This window comes from Gorilla gorilla, chromosome 22, assembly GCF_029281585.2.
Source record: "Gorilla gorilla gorilla isolate KB3781 chromosome 22, NHGRI_mGorGor1-v2.1_pri, whole genome shotgun sequence".
In the NCBI taxonomy this organism is placed as follows: domain Eukaryota; kingdom Metazoa; phylum Chordata; class Mammalia; order Primates; family Hominidae; genus Gorilla; species Gorilla gorilla.
The window spans coordinates 7,842,404-7,860,161 of record NC_073246.2 but is presented as its reverse complement, the minus strand read 5'-3'; the positions used below and the strand labels follow the sequence as shown (position 1 = coordinate 7,860,161).

Genomic DNA, 17,758 nt, shown 5'->3' with positions numbered 1-17,758 from the left:
ATTCCTAAAAATTTTTAGGGACAAGTTTTGTTTGTGGTAAACAACATAAGGTGGGGTGTGTGCTGAGCCCAAAGCTGACCGATTGCTCACAATTACTCATAACTACCCATTGACTTGATTTTATCAAACTTCAGACAGTCTTGTCTCCTCTCCTCAGGCCCCTGGACCTTGGCTCACCACCTAAGACTGAACAAGCACTAAAGGACAGACCAGCCCGCTAACAGCTCACTCCAAAAATGAGCGGGACTCCCACAGAAACTATTTTTATTGGAGCATCCTGGTTTTGCCTGCTCACCCCGCTGCCTGTCCTTCTCTCCAAGGAGGCTTCTGCCAGCCCTGCTTGTCCTTCCCTAGAAAAGGAAAGCCTTTTCCTGTTTGATCCTGAGACACCTGTAGATTGAGTTTGGAATATTCTCCCTATTGCAATAGTATTTTTGAATAAGTTTTATTTTTCCCTACCTCTGGTTGATTTTTAATTAATACCAGTAAGCTTGGATGAAAGCCTGCGCACCTTAGGGGTGTGTGTGTGTGTGTGTGTGTGTGTGTGTGTGTATGTATGTACTTTAGCATTACCACGAATGTAATAACAGTAAAATCAAACAAACACAGATGGATAAGCAATATGTTGGACTAGTATGAAAACGGCATTGGCAGCAGTGATATGATTTTTTTTCAAAATGGTACGCTTTTTGAAGTGTAATCTTATTTTAACCTAAAATCTTACTATCAGAAAATGCAGTGTACATTAAAATGTTCTGAACTGCTTTTATTCATATATTAAATGGTTGTACTCAAATATCTACAAATTTGTTTTTCACTTATGTAATTGTCTTATAGAATGTTCAAAAGTCATGCAGAATGTGAGACAATTTTCTATTGAATACGATTGCTTTATCATTGCAAGACATCAAACATCCCTGTTTCCCACCAAATAAATGTACAATAGCAATAAATGTAAAGATGTGTTTTGTAAAAAAAGATATATTTTTGAGTTACAAAACAAGGATTTTAAAACTTGAATTGTTACAGTGAATATGTCTTAATACAGGCCAGAGTCATTTAGGTAAAAAATTACCTCACATCTATTCTTTGCAGTATCACTTAAAGGTGTTTATTTAGCGGCAAAGATTTTTTTTTTGTGCCTAGAGGCAGATATTTTGCCCCATGGCTATTTACGGTATGAAACTGTATTTAAATGAGTGTACATATATAAAAGCTGCCATTCTGGCTGTAAACTATTGCAGGTTATCAAGATTAAAAAATAAACAAATAAAAATATTTCTGTTTTTCTATGAAATGTCTTTACTCGAGTCCAAATGTAGAGATATAAAATGCTTGAAATTCATAAAACCAAGTGTTTCACATATTTCAGTTGTGATGGCCTTTGTCCTACTTTTGTTAGTGAAGCAGGCAGACTGCATTTTTTCCCTCTCATACACCTTCAAATGGTGGACAGAAAAATTTGATAAAACTTCTAGGGCATTATCTGATGAAACACATTAAACACTAAAGGAGAAATACAACTTCATTGTTTATAAAAGACGTATAAGAAGGAAACCTACATACATATATCTATCAGTTTTGTATTTTCAAGAAATATTTGCCTTAAAATGAACTTCATTAGAATATGTTTTCTCCCACAGAGCCAAGGAAAGTAAGTTAGACACAGGATCTGGAAGTCTACCTGTGTGATGTAATTACATTGAAAACATTCCACAAATAACGCAGAAATGTATCATTGTGACCCAAAATATTCTCTAAATTTTCTCAAAGCAATGTGGCCACATCTATTATCTTTTACTATGACTAGTCATCATTCCATGCATTTGAACATTACCTCACCCATTTGCAGCCTCCTATCTCTGCAATTAATTATGGCTAACATTCTCAGCAGTCCAAACATCTTGCAAGTGACAGCTTGAAAAAGCCTACCAGAATGATGTTCACTCTGCCACCTGACTAGCTTGTCTTCCATCTAGACATTGCAGTATGTAGAAGAGTGCTTTTAGTATTATAAATTTGACCCAACACATGTTCAATTAGATGAAATCTTAAATATTGCACTACATGTGAATTGGGAAAATGTTAATTTGCTTCTGTAGTTTTAAGTGTATTCTCAGAGGCAGATGAAGACATATTACATCACTGAGTTCAAGAAATAAAGTAAATAGAAGAAAAAAGGTGTTATTTTAGTTTGGTTATGTTTATATTTGAAGTTTTCTTTTCCAGATTTAGGAGAACCTACTAAATACACTGAAAAAAATGTGGTAGCCCTGGGTTAAATATCATACCTTATTTTTTGTTTATTAATTGCAGGGTAGAGTAGAAAAATATGCTCTCTTATATAATATAAAAATGATATGGGGAAAAGAAGTAAAAAATTAACTTAGAGACACCATTAATTAATTTCTTTTATAAATGAAACACTAGATAGTTTCTATTTGTTTTGACAAATAGAGAATATATTTAGAATCAATGCTTTATTTCTTGGAAAGTGGAGTAAAAAATTTAAATGTAGTATTCAGATTGTATTATAACTATGCACTACAGATCACATACATTTGTCTTTTCTGTGTATTAGACATTATTTAATGGTAAGCATCCTTTCAAGGGCTATTTTATATAAGTAGTAAGGTATCTGGAATTTCTGAAATAATAAAAGTGACCTAAATCACTGTGTTTGGTAAATTCACCATATCCAAATAGCAGGAGGGGAGTGCTAGAGGTAGGGAGGGGAATGCTCATGTTCTCATTATTCCCAAACAGATTCTTAAAGTCTTCTCACTGGACACATGGATGCACCTCTGTAATACCCAATGTCTTAGCCACAACTGCCTGCACTTTTTAATGAGATACATTTCAACATTATTCCTTGTCACCTCAATATCAGATACTTTCTCATGTAATCTTTTACTTCTGAGGAGTTGAATTCTTCATCCATAAACTGAATCCATAGCTATGTATCTGTGGATTTTTTAAATTATGTGAAAATTTTGTATATGCATTTTGTATATGCATTTTTCAGGGGAAAGTATCAGATCACCCACCTGGTGATTGTAACAAAACAATCACTCCTGTTGATATTTAAGTCTTAATTAATTAATTCAGAAAAATTTGCACACACCTTAAGGTCAGATAGTATTTTGTACCCCACATATAAAAACTCCTTTTTTTTTTTTGAGATGGAGTCTCACTCTGTTGCCCAGGTTGAAGTGCACTGGCATGATCTCTGCTCACTGCAAACTCCGCCTTGGGAGTAATGAATATAATAATAAGGAAATATTTTAAAAATTGTGAAGATTACCAAAGTGTGAAACCAAGACACAAAGTGAGCACAGGCTGTTTGTTAAATGGCACAAATAGACTTGCTTCACCAGGGTTGTCACAAACATCTCATTTGTAAATAAAAGAAAAAAATGTTCCTATCTGTGAAGCACAATAAAGAGAAGTGCAATAAAATATGTTTTTATTAATTTGGTTAACTTTATTCCAACTTAATGTAAATTAGTTTTAAAACAGTTTATAAAATTCTAAAATGAACCTGGCAAATTTAGAGCAATAATAAAATGACTTAAATTAGAAAAGCCTTTTTTAAAAAGGATAAATAACAAATGTCTCATTGGAATTATTAAAGTTGTTTCAAGTTCAGCTCTGAGGTTCTTAGAAACTAAAGTAAAAAAGTATGACCAGTTTCTGAAGTCAAGATAAAATCATACAATCTTTAACTTAGAAAATTATCTTCTGTGTTGTGTCCTAAGCATAAACAAATGTAAGGACTTGCCCTGACACTCTGTAAGTAGTTCCACTCCAATACGCCCTGCAGAAATGTTTCCTGGCAAGAACAGCAAGTCAGAAGCCTTTTCAGCATGGCAAGGTGGGAGAGAGACTATGCTATTAAAAAAAAAAAAAAAGATGAGCAGGAACAATAGCATCTTAGACAAGTGAGAAGTTTCAAAAGAGACATGTATAAGGAGAGCAGTTGCAATTATAAGGAGCAAAATATGGAATGATGAAAAAAGATACTTTAAAGAAAGTTTTCCTCAGTACTTTGCAATGCACTTGCCACCTTCTGAAGAAAGCTGGCTCCTCCTGGAATCTTAGGGTATTTGGACCCATGCTTTGGAACGGGGTGACCATCTGCATCAAGCTAACTTAAATTCAAATTTGTGTGCATAGGATAAGAATAATTGGGTTAAATAAAATTCACTTTTAATCTAAAATGTCATTCATTAGTTTGACCAACTTTCCTTACCACTGGCCACTTGGTCCTTGTCTTGTTTGACAGGGTTGTCAAACAAGGTTTGTTGTTTCCTTCTTTGAAGGAAAGAGTCAGTGTTTCTTCCATTCCAATGCATCCACTTGAGGAATCTTTAATAAAGTGGGCAATGAATGGGCAGCAGAAGAATTTACAGGCCTGCTAATCAAATGCTAAGTAATAAACCCTGGAAATTCTAAACTCGTTTGCATGAAGACCTTGCTTATTTTGTAACTATTATGTATTATCAAACGTATACTTAATTCTTTGAATGTGTTAGTATGTGTTCAAAGTACACCTTAATTTTATATATACATATATTTAAATTACATAAAATAAATAAGCCACTAAAAATTTTTAAACATTTTCTTATATTTCCTTTCAGTATTTTTATGTGCATGCATCTGTACTTGGTAATATTGCTGAATGCATGTTTGCATTGACAAAGCCTCTCCGCTTGCCCAAACTCTAGTCAGGATCCTCTAAGCCTCCTCTCAGCCTCAGCCTTCAGTGTTCATCCTAGTCTGGCCCACATCTCTCAGGTTTAGGAAGAAACTTGCAAAGAATCCCCCACTCTCAGTACTGATCACCTTTGATATCTGATCAAATTTGTTATCTCCCACCACCCTCCAGATGATTTCTGATCAGTCTGGCCTGCCTTCAGTAAGAATCCTGTTCGATCTGTTTAACCCAAATCCCCTTTGCCCCTGATGTTTCCTCTTAGTATCCCCAGTTGAGCCAATTTTTAACCATTAAAAAAATCTTGGAAAAATTAAGTTCAGATAGGTTCCAGAGTGCTTATGTTCATTTCTTGGCTTTCTGAAGACCTGGCGTATCCTCTTTAAATTGCCTCAATACAAGAAAATACAAAATGGAAAGAAGTAGACATTAGAAATTGGAAAAATGGAGAAACACAGGAATGAACATAAGTTTCTATTTCAAGTAATTAGGTAAATTGTAAGGTGTTTATATTTAACTTTTTCTCATTAGCTTTAGCCCCTTGAACCTTTGAGAACATGTTATAACTATATTTATCGAACGTCATATTTTTTATTTTAACATAGAATGGTATTTTCACTCAAATCTCTTGAAACATATATTTATAGTCAATAGTTAAATTTTATTTAATATCAATTGTTTCTTTTTATTAGTATTTTCTTAAAAAATAATATTGGCCCAGCGCAGTGGTTCACACCTGTAATCCCAGCACTTTGGGAGGCTAAGGTGGGCAGATCACTTGAGGTCGGGAGTTGGAGACCAGCCTGAGCAACTTGGAGACAACCTTTCTCTACTAAAAATACAAAAAGTAGCCGGGCGTGGTGGTGCATGCCTGTAATCCCAGCTACTCAGGAGGCTTGAGGCAGGAGAATTGCTTGAACCTGGGAGGTAGAGGTTGCAGTGAGCCGAGATCGCACCACCGCACTCTAGCCTGGGTGACAGTGCGAGACTCCATCTCAAAAAAAAAAAGAAAGAAAGAAAATGCCAGACATTTATTGAAAGGCTAGAATGGTATAGTGAAGTGTTCTGAGTCAGTTGGGCTCTGATTGATAAAGAGCTTGGCATGTTTGAAGGACAGCAAGGAAGCCAGAATAGCTGGAGCATAGCAGCAGGGAGACAAGTGCCACAAGATGAGTTGGGGAAAGGTTTGTCTTTTAAGTGCTCTGAGAAGCAATTGAAGATTTGAAATAGAATAGTGACTTGCTTGATCACATTTGTACTTTTGAAAAGTTCCTCTGGCTGCTGTGGGGAAAGGCTTGAGTAGATGCAGGGTGGGAGAAGCATAACCAGCAGTAGACTCTTGTGGCAGGTTAGGTGAGAGATGGTGGTGGCCACGACTGGGCTGCTAGTGGTGGAAGTGACAAGAAGTAGAAGGATCGGAGACAAAACTTGAAGATAAAAAGTCTTGAATTTGCTGATGATTTGCATTGACGAAGTGTTGGGGGAGAGGACTGAAGGAGCAGAGGAGAGTGACAAGGGACTGGATGCCATTTATAAGGATGGGGAAGACTGGGATGAAACCAGTTAAGGGAGAAATTTTAAACATGGCAAAATTAAGAGGGGTTTTATGTGAGAAAATGGAAATGCTAAGAAGGAAGTTGAAAATCCTGCTAATTTGGAGATCTTTGATTAAAACTAGAAATAAGAATGTGGGAAGCATCAACTTCCAAGATGCCCTCATTGTAGATCACACCATTTAGGATCTAGGCTCAAGCCCTGGGAAACTCCAGGGCTTCGGAAGTCAAATAGAGGAAGAACACGTACAGGAGATGAAGAAAGATTAGCGAGGAAGTCAGTGAAATATCCACAGGTGGGCTGCTGCCAAATCCAGCAGAACAGTATGCCAGATGTTAGGAGCATGAGTAAAATGAGAAAAGAGAAATGGCTTTTGACAACACTTCCCTACTAATAGTAGGGAAGAAGACATAGGTACAGATTCAAGTTGATTTCAAATTATGAAAGTGAGGTAATTGACCTGCAGTGGTTGCTGCTCAGTGAAATCAGCATAGTGATTACCTGAGCTAGGTTAGAGATTTGATGGGTAAGAAAGAACACCTGAGGGTAATCCTGGAGGGGAAAAAAATAAAGTGTTTGCTGGAGAGAATGAGTTGGATTGCTGGACTTCAATGTGTGTGGATTGAGTTTGTGACTTAAAAATGAAACCAGTCTATTGCTTGTGTGGCTTTTCCAAAATACTGTTATTCCATTATCTATCTCTTACCCCAAGAGTAGTCACATTCTTATTTCTGGTTATTTTAATTCCTGGTATTTGTATGTGATTAATGAGATAGTACTTGTTAATTTGATGATATTCTAGAAACCTGGAAAGTACTATGTACCTTGTCTTAAGTTTTGGTTACTTGATTGGTAAAATTATGCATGCACCATTGAATTACCTAATTCAAAATATATTCTTTTATTGTTTGACATTTGTCTTGTTTTTCTTTAAAATGTTATATTTGTGGAGTAAACATTTTTCTTTATTGCTGTTTAGCATCTTCAGATTAGTTCAGGGTATTGCTGAATGTGGTTGTTTGGAAGTAAAATGCTTTAGTTTTAGTTATATAGATTTTAATAAGATAATACTTTCTATATAATTTATCAGGTACTTTAGGCATTTTAATTTGCAAATTTAGGACAATTTGCTTTAACGTTTCTTCACTTTTGTCCATTGGATGTAATTTCCATAAAGTATTCATTTCTCTAAGTAAAAACCGAAACCAAACCGACAACTAATGGTCACTGAAGAAAGAGTGATTAAATGCTAAGGTTATAATGGTATTTGCATTTGAATGTTACCAGCTCTCTACAGTGTAAAGTTTATGCATTTATCGATTGCTTATGTTTCTCATTGCATTCTTTGGCCTACTGGTTTTGGTTGTTTATAGCTATAGAATATAGAATTCCTTATGGTTATCCATTTCTCCTTTTAAGTAGAGTGATAGTTGTTAGAAGAAAAATAACCCCCCAATACTTTCTTCTAGTGTTAATTCTTAAAGTGTGATTGACTTTTATTTACTTTTTGGTGCAGTAATTGCAGTTCATGAGTCAATGTTGATATCATATAAACCTTAATTTTTAAAGTTTCATTGTAGTGATGTCTCTGTAGCAGCAAACATTTAAGTTATTTAAGTTACACTTAAATGTTTAAATCACTGTTAGTGATTAGCTTATTTTGCCTTCCTTGAAGCAATTTGTCCTAAATTTCCATACGTTTGCATTTGTTTTTGCTGTTCTAAAATTCCTTAGTTGCTGGCTTTGACCTTTTATGTTGCTGAGTTTTACACATCTATTTTCTCAACTGCCATATCCTAGGAGGCTTGGAGTACCCATAATACAGTGAGCCCACCTTGCTGGTCCCCAGACATTTCAGAAGGTCGGGAAATTTTTAAACCCAGGCAGCTTCCTGGCAGTGCCATTTGGAGCATCAAAGTGGTAAATAAAATTGCATTTACATTCATATATCATTTCTGTCTGATTTGTTTTGCCCTACTGGGTGTTAAGAATTAAATCTTTCTTTTCTAGATTGAGCTTCTAGAAACACTATTTAAATCTAAAAATTTTAATGTAAAGAAATAATATGCTTGCATTTAAAAATCAAGTATACATTTTTAATACCTTTTTTTATGGTTAATTCCTTTTGTTGTGATTACTACTGGTTTTATGAGGGAGAAGTCCTTGACATGTAGACCAAAAGGTAATTAAGGACCTTTTCATTCATGATATCATAAAACTTTGTTGCTTAGAAAAAAGCAGAAGAAAAAACTCCATTAATTTATTATGTTCTCATGGAGAAGAAATACCAAAATTGTGGCAGATTTCATTGTCTGTTTAATACCTTAAAATGACAAGGCTTTTCCCCCCATGACATTGGTTGATGGCTCTGCCAGTCCTTGAAGTGAGTTAAGTAGTGTGATGCATTTTGAAGAGAAAAAAATTAATTTGAAAAAGTATTAACTCAAAAGTTAAAATACTTCATTGACTGGAGATGACAGTTTTTCCTCATATTCTATATTTAATATTCTGGAATATGGCTGTTTAATTCAGACTAATCAAGGATTTTAAGGAATTCTAGATTATACTTTATTTTCTTTCATGACTGGAAGAACTATTTTTTTTTAACCTCCCTACCTCCCCATGATATCATCCAAGATATTGAGGTATAAATATACCTCATTTGACAGTTTGATAATATAGATCACCAATTTGTACTTACTTTTTTTCTGGGTCAGCATTTCATGTTTGAGAAAATAAATTGAGAGACTACTGTAGTCTTGATTTTTAATCGCTGACAATTTTTCAAAAATCTTTTATACCAATTTAATAACAAAACAAACTCGGCCTCGCGCAGTGGCTCACGCCTGCAATCCCAGCACTTTGAGAGGCTGAGGGGGCAGATCACTGGAGGTCAGGAGTTCGAGGCCAACCTGGCCAACGTGGTGAAACCCCGTCTCTACTAAAAATACAAAGAGATTTAGCTGTGCGTGGCGGCATGTGCCTGTAATCTCAGCTGCTAGGGAGGCTGAGGCAGGAGAATAGCTTGAACCCAGGAGACGGAGGTTGCAGTGAGCCAAGATCACACCATTGCACTCCAGCCTGGGCAAAGAAGCGAGACTCCATCTCAAAAACAAACAAACAAACAAAAAACCCAAAAAACTAACCTGACACCATCCATCTGTTGTGCAAAGAAGCTGATGCACTTCTCAAAAGGGATCTCAAGGAGAGCAGGGTAAGAGAAGACAGGAGTGGCAGTTTGAAGCTGGGAGCTGGCTGTATTTATTACATCCAAAGGGAAAAAAGCCATTCCTCCCATTCCTTTTGTTCATGTGTTTCTATTTTATGCTTACAGTATCACCATCAATTTTTGACTTGGAAACCATTCTGCTAAATAGGGAATAAGTTCATTTCAAACTATGATAGGGACATCAGTTGAAGATATGACATATTATTTAACTTATGGTGAGGGAAACACCTAAGTATTTTCCTGAGCATCTGGATAATTTTAAATATACATAATTCATCTACTTAGGTAGGTGCCAGGTTTTTTCAAGGAGTAATTAATTAGTACAAACAAGGGTGAGGGGGCAGGGAACACCATACTCTGGTACTTAATGTCTGAAATTATCAGGGAATTTAACACATTTTCCAATAGGTTTATTTCTTGTGTAAGAAGTCAGATAAATTATTTCCATTTCAAGTATTTATTATTCAGATTATTTAAAGCAAAGCTTTCACAAAGCCTTTTGTCAGCTTTCCTGTAATCCTCAAATAATTTTTCCTGGCTGGACGCTTTGGCTTACTCCTGTAATCCTGGCACTTTGGGAGGCAGAAGCAGGAGGATCACTTAAGCCCAAGAGTTCTAGGCTGCAGTGAGCTGCGATCACACCACTGCACTCCAACCTGAGTGACGAAGAAAGTTCTTGTCTCAAAAATAAAAGTAATAACAATAATAATAAATTTTCCTCTAAATACAATGGTGAATGAGGTAGAAATGTTGAGTTCATAAGAGAACTGTTGAATAGTGAAGGAAACTGACTTAATTTTAGTGACAGGAAGAATACTGTTACACACTAGCAAAAATGAACTTTCATGCTGATGTAGCAGTACAGAATATGCTTCCAACCCAGGGACGCTGGAGCCAGACTTGCTAGCTAAGCGACCTTGGACAAGTTACTTAACCCTTTTATTCCTCAGCACACTCATCTCAAATGAGGATAATAAAACCTACTATATGGGATTGTTGAGAGTAAAAAATACTTAGATTAGTACATAGTAAGTACTCAACAGATGTTAGCTATTACTGTAATCACCGCGAGACCAGTTAATGAGAGAGTTCTTCCTTATCCTTACTCTATATTGAATACAATTTGTTGCACTTCGAAATATCTGGATAAGGCTATAGTTGTTGTCGTCACTGAGAATGTAGGAGTGGGAAAGAGAAAAATCATGCAAAGGCTTGCTGATAGCGTTCACAGTGACAGCCCGAAGGTATGATTCTAAGGTTGTAAGCATTTTATATTTAGATTTTTAAGTTGTGGAGTATACTTTTAAAGATAAAAATAATAAGCCAGGTCTCTTAATACTTATCTAAAGAAGTGTTTGTATAACATTTAATAAAATGTTTTATCTCAGTGGCATTTGGATTTAAAAATTATTTTGGGCTGTCACAGAATGTTGACTTTTCCTAATCTATTACATAGGGCCGTGGGTCTGGATTTCCAGGAAAGCGGAGACCTCGAGGTGCAGGACTGTCGGGGCGAGGTGGCCGAGGCAGGTCAAAGCTGAAAAGTGGAATCGGAGCTGTTGTATTGCCTGGGGTGAGGCTTGCTTCATGTATATTTTCTCTAATCTAAATGTCAGTTAATGATGAAAATCTCATAGCAAGTTATTTTGAACTTAAGAGTCATATAAATAGGTCAAAATGTTTATTTTACTGTCCTACTTTGCTTTTTTTTTTGAGCCTCTGGTTACGTTTTCTTGTATATTTACTTTCTCATCCTTTCTCTTTTCTTACCTTCCTCTTTGACTCCTTATCTTTCTATGCCAACCCTCTCTAAAAAGTCAGTATGTAATATAGTTGCTCTTTAATTTAAAAAATTTTAAGATTGATATTTGCTTACTATCATGTTATGAGGCTTTATTTATATGTGTATTACAAATATATTTGCTAACTACTAGCAAATATTTTATGTAATAACTTTGCTATTTATTAAAATCCTGTTTTTAAAATTCTGAAATGTCATTTTAAGTATAGGAGACAGGTGAAATTGTTCAAGTTTACTACTAAACCAGGAATAAGGAAGCTTAGATTCTCGTCCTTTTTTCAAAAAGAAAAATTTTCAAACCAGGCTTATTGAGGTATAGTTGATATAAGCTATATTTGACATGTACAATTCCATAAGCTTTGATATATACATATACACCCTTGAAAAAGACACCACAATCATGATAGTGAATATGTTCATCTCCCAACGTTTCTTCATGTCCCTCTGTAATTTTCTGCATTCCCCCTGCCATCCGTCCTTGTCCCCAAGATTAGTTTGCATTTTCTAGAGTTGTATATAAGTGGAATCATACAGAACTGTATGCTTTTTGGACTGATTTATTTCAGCACAATTATTTGGAGATTCATCTATGCTGTTGTACTTGTTAACAGTGTACTCCCTTTTCTTGCTGAGTATTAATAAAACTGTGGATGCACCACAGTTGTAGACCTGTGCACTTTTTTTCTTCTTCTTTTTTTTTTTTTTTTGTGAGACAGGTTCTCTTTCTAATTCCTGGCTGGAGTGCAGTGGTGCGATCATAGCTAACTCCAGCTTTGACCTCCCACCTCTGTCTCCCAAGCAGCTGGGACCATAGCTGTGTGCCAACACACCCAACTACTTTTTAAAAATTTTTAATAGAGACAGGATCTCACTATGTTGTCCAGGCTGGTCTCGAACTTCTGAGCTCAAGCAATTTTCCCACCTTGGCTTCCCAAAATGCTGGGATTACAGGCGTGAGTCACCATGCCCCAGCCTGTAGTCTTACATTCTTGTAATGTCTTCATCTGGTTTTGGTATCAGCATAACTCCAGCTTCATAGAATGAATCAGAAAGTATATTCTCATCTTCAGTTTTCTGGAAAAGTTGTGTAGTAGTGGAAATGTATCTTCTTATATTATACATGAATTTATTAGTGAAAGCATCTTGGCCTGAAATTTTCTTTGTGGGGGGTTTTTGTTGTGTTTTCTTTTTTTTTTCTTTCTTTCTTTTGAGATGGAGTTTTGCTCTTGTTGCCTAGGCTGGAGTGCAATGGCACAATCTCAGCTCATGCAACCTCTGCCTCCCAGGTTCAAGTGATTCCCCTGCCTCAGCCCCCTGGTTCACCATGTTGGCCAGGCTGGTCTCGAACTCCTGACCTCAGGTGATCCACCTGCCTTGACCTCCCAAAGTGTTGGGATTACAGGCGTGAGCCACCATGCCCAGGCTGGAGTGCAGTGGCGTGATCTCTGCTCACTACAGACTCCACCTCCCAGGTTCAAGCAATTCTCCTGCCTCAGCCTTCTGAGTAGCTGGGATTACTGGCATGCACCAACATGCCTAGCTAATTTTTGTGTTTTGGGTAGAGATGGGGTTTCGCCATGTTGGCCAGGCTGGTCTCGAACTCCTGACCTCAGGTGATCCATCTCCCAAAGTGCTGGGATTACTGGATGAGCCACCGGTGCCCAGCCTGTGGGACAGTTTTTAACAACAAATTGTATTTCTTTAATAGGTACCTATTTAGGTTATCTGTCTCTCCTTGCATAAATTTGCACCTTTCAAGAAATTTGTTCATTTTGTCCATCTTGACAAATTAAAGGAATGGAGTTGATCATAATGTTTCTTATTATTTTAATACCTGTAGAATCTGTAGTGATTTCACCTTTCTCATTCTTGATACTAATAATTTGTATCTTGTCTTATTTTTTTCCTGATCAGTCTGGCTAGAGATTTATCAATCTTATTGATCTTCTTGAGTCAGCCTTTGTTTTCATGGACTTTTCTCTGTGTTCTTTCCTCTTTCTGTTTTATTGATTTATATTCTCATCTTTATTTTTTCCTATCTTCTCACTTTGAGTTTAATTTGATCTTCTTTTTTTGTTTACTCTTACGTGTCCCTGCTTGGAAGGGACACTTGTGAAGTTTAGGTCAGAGCTTTCTATTCTCCTTGGCTTATATCTGTGGTCTAGGAAAATGAAATTTCTATCACCTTCTGGATAAATCACACTATTATCTATGTAGGCAACAATAGCACATATTTTCTCAAAGATTACCTTTGCCCTCAAGTTAGGTTTTATTTTTCTAGCAGTCTAAAGGTCATGAAATAAATTATAAAATAAAAACAGTGGGTCTTCAAGCTAGATGATACTGTTTTCTTTCTTGCGTGGACAATTATTTTAAAATATTTTGGTTTTTCTGCACTTATTATTTAAATATGACTCCCCACCCCCACTTGAATCTAGGGACATTGCAGTTTTCTACTGCAGACTTTGTTTCTGGTTTATACTGGGAATATATTGTTTATCATTTTCAGTGAAAGCATCCACTGGTTAAATTTCCTTTTAAAAATAATAATGGATCTTTACAATTTCTTTGAGCTGCTCAGTGTGTATAATGTGTTGAATTTTCTGTTAGTAGTTGGGAGGTAGAAATAGATACTTTATCTCTATTTTAGCCATTTCCCTAATTATATATCTCAATAGTCTTGTCAATGCATCATTAGTCCTATGACTGAATTAATGATTACTTTTAGTAGTCACTTAATTTCTTACTGATGATGATGATTCTACTTCTGTGAATCATCTTGGATGATTCTCTAAAATCTTAGAAAGCTAATTTTGTTAATGCTATGCATATAACACATCAATACATTTTCTCTATTAAAAAAATTAAAGCGCTATAGGTAGATCAGAATTTACCATTACTAACTCCTCAGTCCTCCTTATTTCCCTGTTACCAGTTTGGTATATTTATATATTAGGTTGATCCATATGAAATTGCCAATATTATTTCTGAACTGATGAAAAGCAGCAATTTCTTATGATTCAACCTATTATATGTGCCCATAGACTACATGTAATGACTTTGCAGGTTTTTATATTATAGTGCTATACCTCAAATACTGTTCTGCAATTTATTTTTTCACTCAACAACGTCTTTTGTAATTTCTTTCATGGCAGTCTATACAAGTTTCTACCTCCCTACTTTTAAAATGTTGCATAATTTTCTAATGTTTGGATTTGTCATGGCTTTACTTACTCCCTAATGATGAATATTGGCATTATTAACACTTGTAGTCATTAGAGTTCATATGACTATAAATTGCTCTTATAAAGCATTAGTACTATCCATTAAAACTGCTTTTAGGCTGGACACGGTGGCTCATGCCTGTAATCCCAGCACTTTGGGAGGCTGAGGTGGGTGGATCATGAGGTCTGGAGATCGAGACCATCCTGGCTAACATGGTGAAACCCCATCTCTACTAAAAATACAAAAAATTAGCCGGGCATGGTGGCAGGCACCTGTAGTCCCAGCTACTCGGGAGGCTGAGGCAGGAGAATGCCGTGAACCTGGGAGACAGAGCTTGCAGTGAGCTGAGATTGTGCCACTGCACTCCAGCCTGGGTGACATAGCAAGACTCCATCTCAAATGTAGTCCTTCTATTTAGTTAACCAACCAACCTTCCTTCCTTCCTCTTTTTTTTTTTTTTTTTTTTTTTTTGGAGACACGGTCTCACTCTGTCACCCAGGCTGGAGTGCAGTGGCATAATCTTGGCTCACTGTAACCTCTGCCTCCTGGGTTCAAGTGATTCTCCTGCCTCAGCCTCCTGAGTAGCTGAGACTACAGGCATGTGCCACCACGCTCGGCTGTCTTTTTTTTTTTTTTTTTCCGAGATGGAGTCTTGCTTTGTCGCCCAGGCTGCAGTGCAGTGGCGCGATCTCGGCTCACTGCAAGCTCCACCTCCCGGGTTCACGCCATTCTCCTGCCTCAGCCTCCCGAGTAGCTGGGACTACAGGCGCCCACTACCACGCCCGGCTAATTTTTTGTATTTTTAGTAGAGACGGGGTTTCACCGTGTTAGCCAGGATGGTCTCGATCTCCTGACCTCGTGATCCGCCCGCCTCGGCCTCCCAAAGTGCTGGGATTACAGGCGTGAGCCACCGCGCCCGGCGCTCGGCTGTTTTTTGTATTTTTGGTAGAGACAGTATTTCACCATGTTGCCCAGGCTGGTCTCCAACTCCTGAGCTCAAGCAATCCACCCACTTTAGCCTCCCACAGTGCTAAGATTATAGGCATGAGCCACCACACCCAGCTGGTTAATCTTCTTTCAGTTGTTCCTCAAGAAAAGTAATTCAGTTGTTTTATGTTTTGACCTTGAACATAACCTGTTGTGTTTCAACTCTGTCTTTCCAGGCTTAGGTTATAAGCTTTTGAAAGAAACAGGATTGTATTTTATGATTTTGGCAGTGCCCTTCTTGTCTTCTTTCTACAACTTCTAGTTCAGAGCTTTATTTTGTTTCATAATCACTCTAGAAATTATTAACAAACCAGTGGGTACTTAGTTGATTTAGTCAAATAGAACTAAGTCCAGACTGAACAATATTGTTTGATAATCATTTAGCTGATACTGAAATTTGGATGTTATTAAAAATAATATTCTAAAGCGGTGCTAATAGAAATATAATGAGAACCACATGTGCAATTTAAAACTTCCTAGTAGCCACATTGAAAAGTTACAGTGAGCTGGGTGCAGTGGATCATTTGAGGTCAGAAGTTAAGAGACCAGCCTGACCAATATGGTGAAACCCCGTCTCTACTAAAAATACAGAAATTAGCTGGGCATGGTGGTGGACAACTGTAATCCCAGCTACTTGGGAGGCTGAGGCAGGGAGAACAGCTTGAACCAAGAGGCAGAGGTTGCAATGAGCCGAGATCGCGCCATTACACTCCAGCCTGGGCAACAAGAGTGAAACTCATCTCGAAAAAAATAAAGGTTATAGTGAACAGGCGAAATTAATTTTAATGCCTTCCATTTTGACCGATATATCTAAAATATTACCATTTCAACATGTAATATGTAATTACTTGCTGTATTTTATGTTTGCAGGACATCTCAGTTCAGACTAACTACATTGCAGATCCCAAGTGTGTGTCATTAAAATAGTGATAGATTTGTGTGTGTACATACTTATAATATTATCATTTATAGTTTCTTGATTAGAATTCTGCATAATCAAGTCCTACTAAGACAGGTTTATTATATTTTCTCATTACTTCTTGGTCTAAAGCAATTCTACCTCTAAAGAGAGAATGAGTTGAATAATAAAATGTCATGACTCCATTTTACTGTAGTATCTTAGCATTAATATTTGGAATTGTTATTCTAGACCTTAGCAAAAATATATGTTTTGATTATGAATTTTCTGAAGCTTTCCAGTTAAGTGTAAAACAAGTGAAAAATATAACTTTGTATTTTGTGTATTTTGCTTTTTATAGGTGTCTACTGCAGATATTTCATCAAATAAGGATGATGAAGAAAACTCTATGCACACTACGGTTGTGTTGTTTTCCAGCAGTGACAAATTCACTTTGAATCAGGTTTGAACTTGACAATTTACTGTCTTCCTCATTGAATTCCTCCTTGTACATTTCTGCTTTATCTCATATACACAGAAGTGATCCAATATTTAGCTATAGAGCTGTATTAGTTAAGAAGGTATTTTTAAAGTAAAATTTGTAGGTTTGTAGCTTAGTCTCCATTTAAAATATATTCTGTTTTCTTAACTTCAAGATATGTGTATAGTTTGTGGCAGTTTTGGCCAAGGAGCAGAAGGAAGATTACTTGCCTGTTCTCAGTGTGGTCAGTGTTACCATCCATACTGTGTCAGTATTAAGGTAAACATCCTTAAATTGAGTTAACAAATAAGTATTGAATTTTTATTTGGTTTTAGTAGTAACATGAGCTCCCAGTTCTCACAATTAAGTATTATGATTATTAAACATATGTGACAGTATTTAAGTACTTTAAATACTGCTTTTAAGGGTTTCCTATCTCAAGAAATTTGCTTCTCTATAAATCTTATATTGTACTAATATCCTGCTTTTGCCTTGAAAAAGTAAAACATAAAAATATATGCATTTAATTTAAAAGACAATTTATACTATTCACAAAGATTTTAGGTTTAGCTGATTCATTTTGTCTGTTGATTTATAAAGCTGAGAACTGGAGTATTTAGTAAAAAATTATTAGCCCATTCTGTTCTTTCCCACATTCTCTCTCCTCTGTGCTCACTCATACACAAAATGACATTTTCTCCTTACAGCCAAAAGAAACAAAACAAGTGTCATATTTAATGCAATTGGTAATAATCGAGAGTCAGCACTGCTCACTTTCAAGCATTTCAGGATAGAGGCTTTCTGGGGAACCTTTTAAGTGGTATCGTGTGCTTGGTTTTAAATATGGACAGGTCTCAATACTTCACTAG

The 17,758-nt window shown here is 36.3% G+C and overlaps 1 protein-coding gene across 1 annotated transcript in view; it reads left to right on the top strand.

Annotated features, from left to right (window-relative positions):
• Positions 1-17,758, top strand: part of LOC134756446 (histone-lysine N-methyltransferase 2C-like) — a 441,494-nt gene that overhangs the window by 392,779 nt on the left and 30,957 nt on the right. Inside the window, 4 exon segments of the mRNA XM_063702528.1 lie at positions 8,069-8,188; positions 10,954-11,070; positions 16,770-16,866; positions 17,059-17,168. Coding sequence (XP_063558598.1) covers positions 8,069-8,188; positions 10,954-11,070; positions 16,770-16,866; positions 17,059-17,168 — 444 coding nt within the window.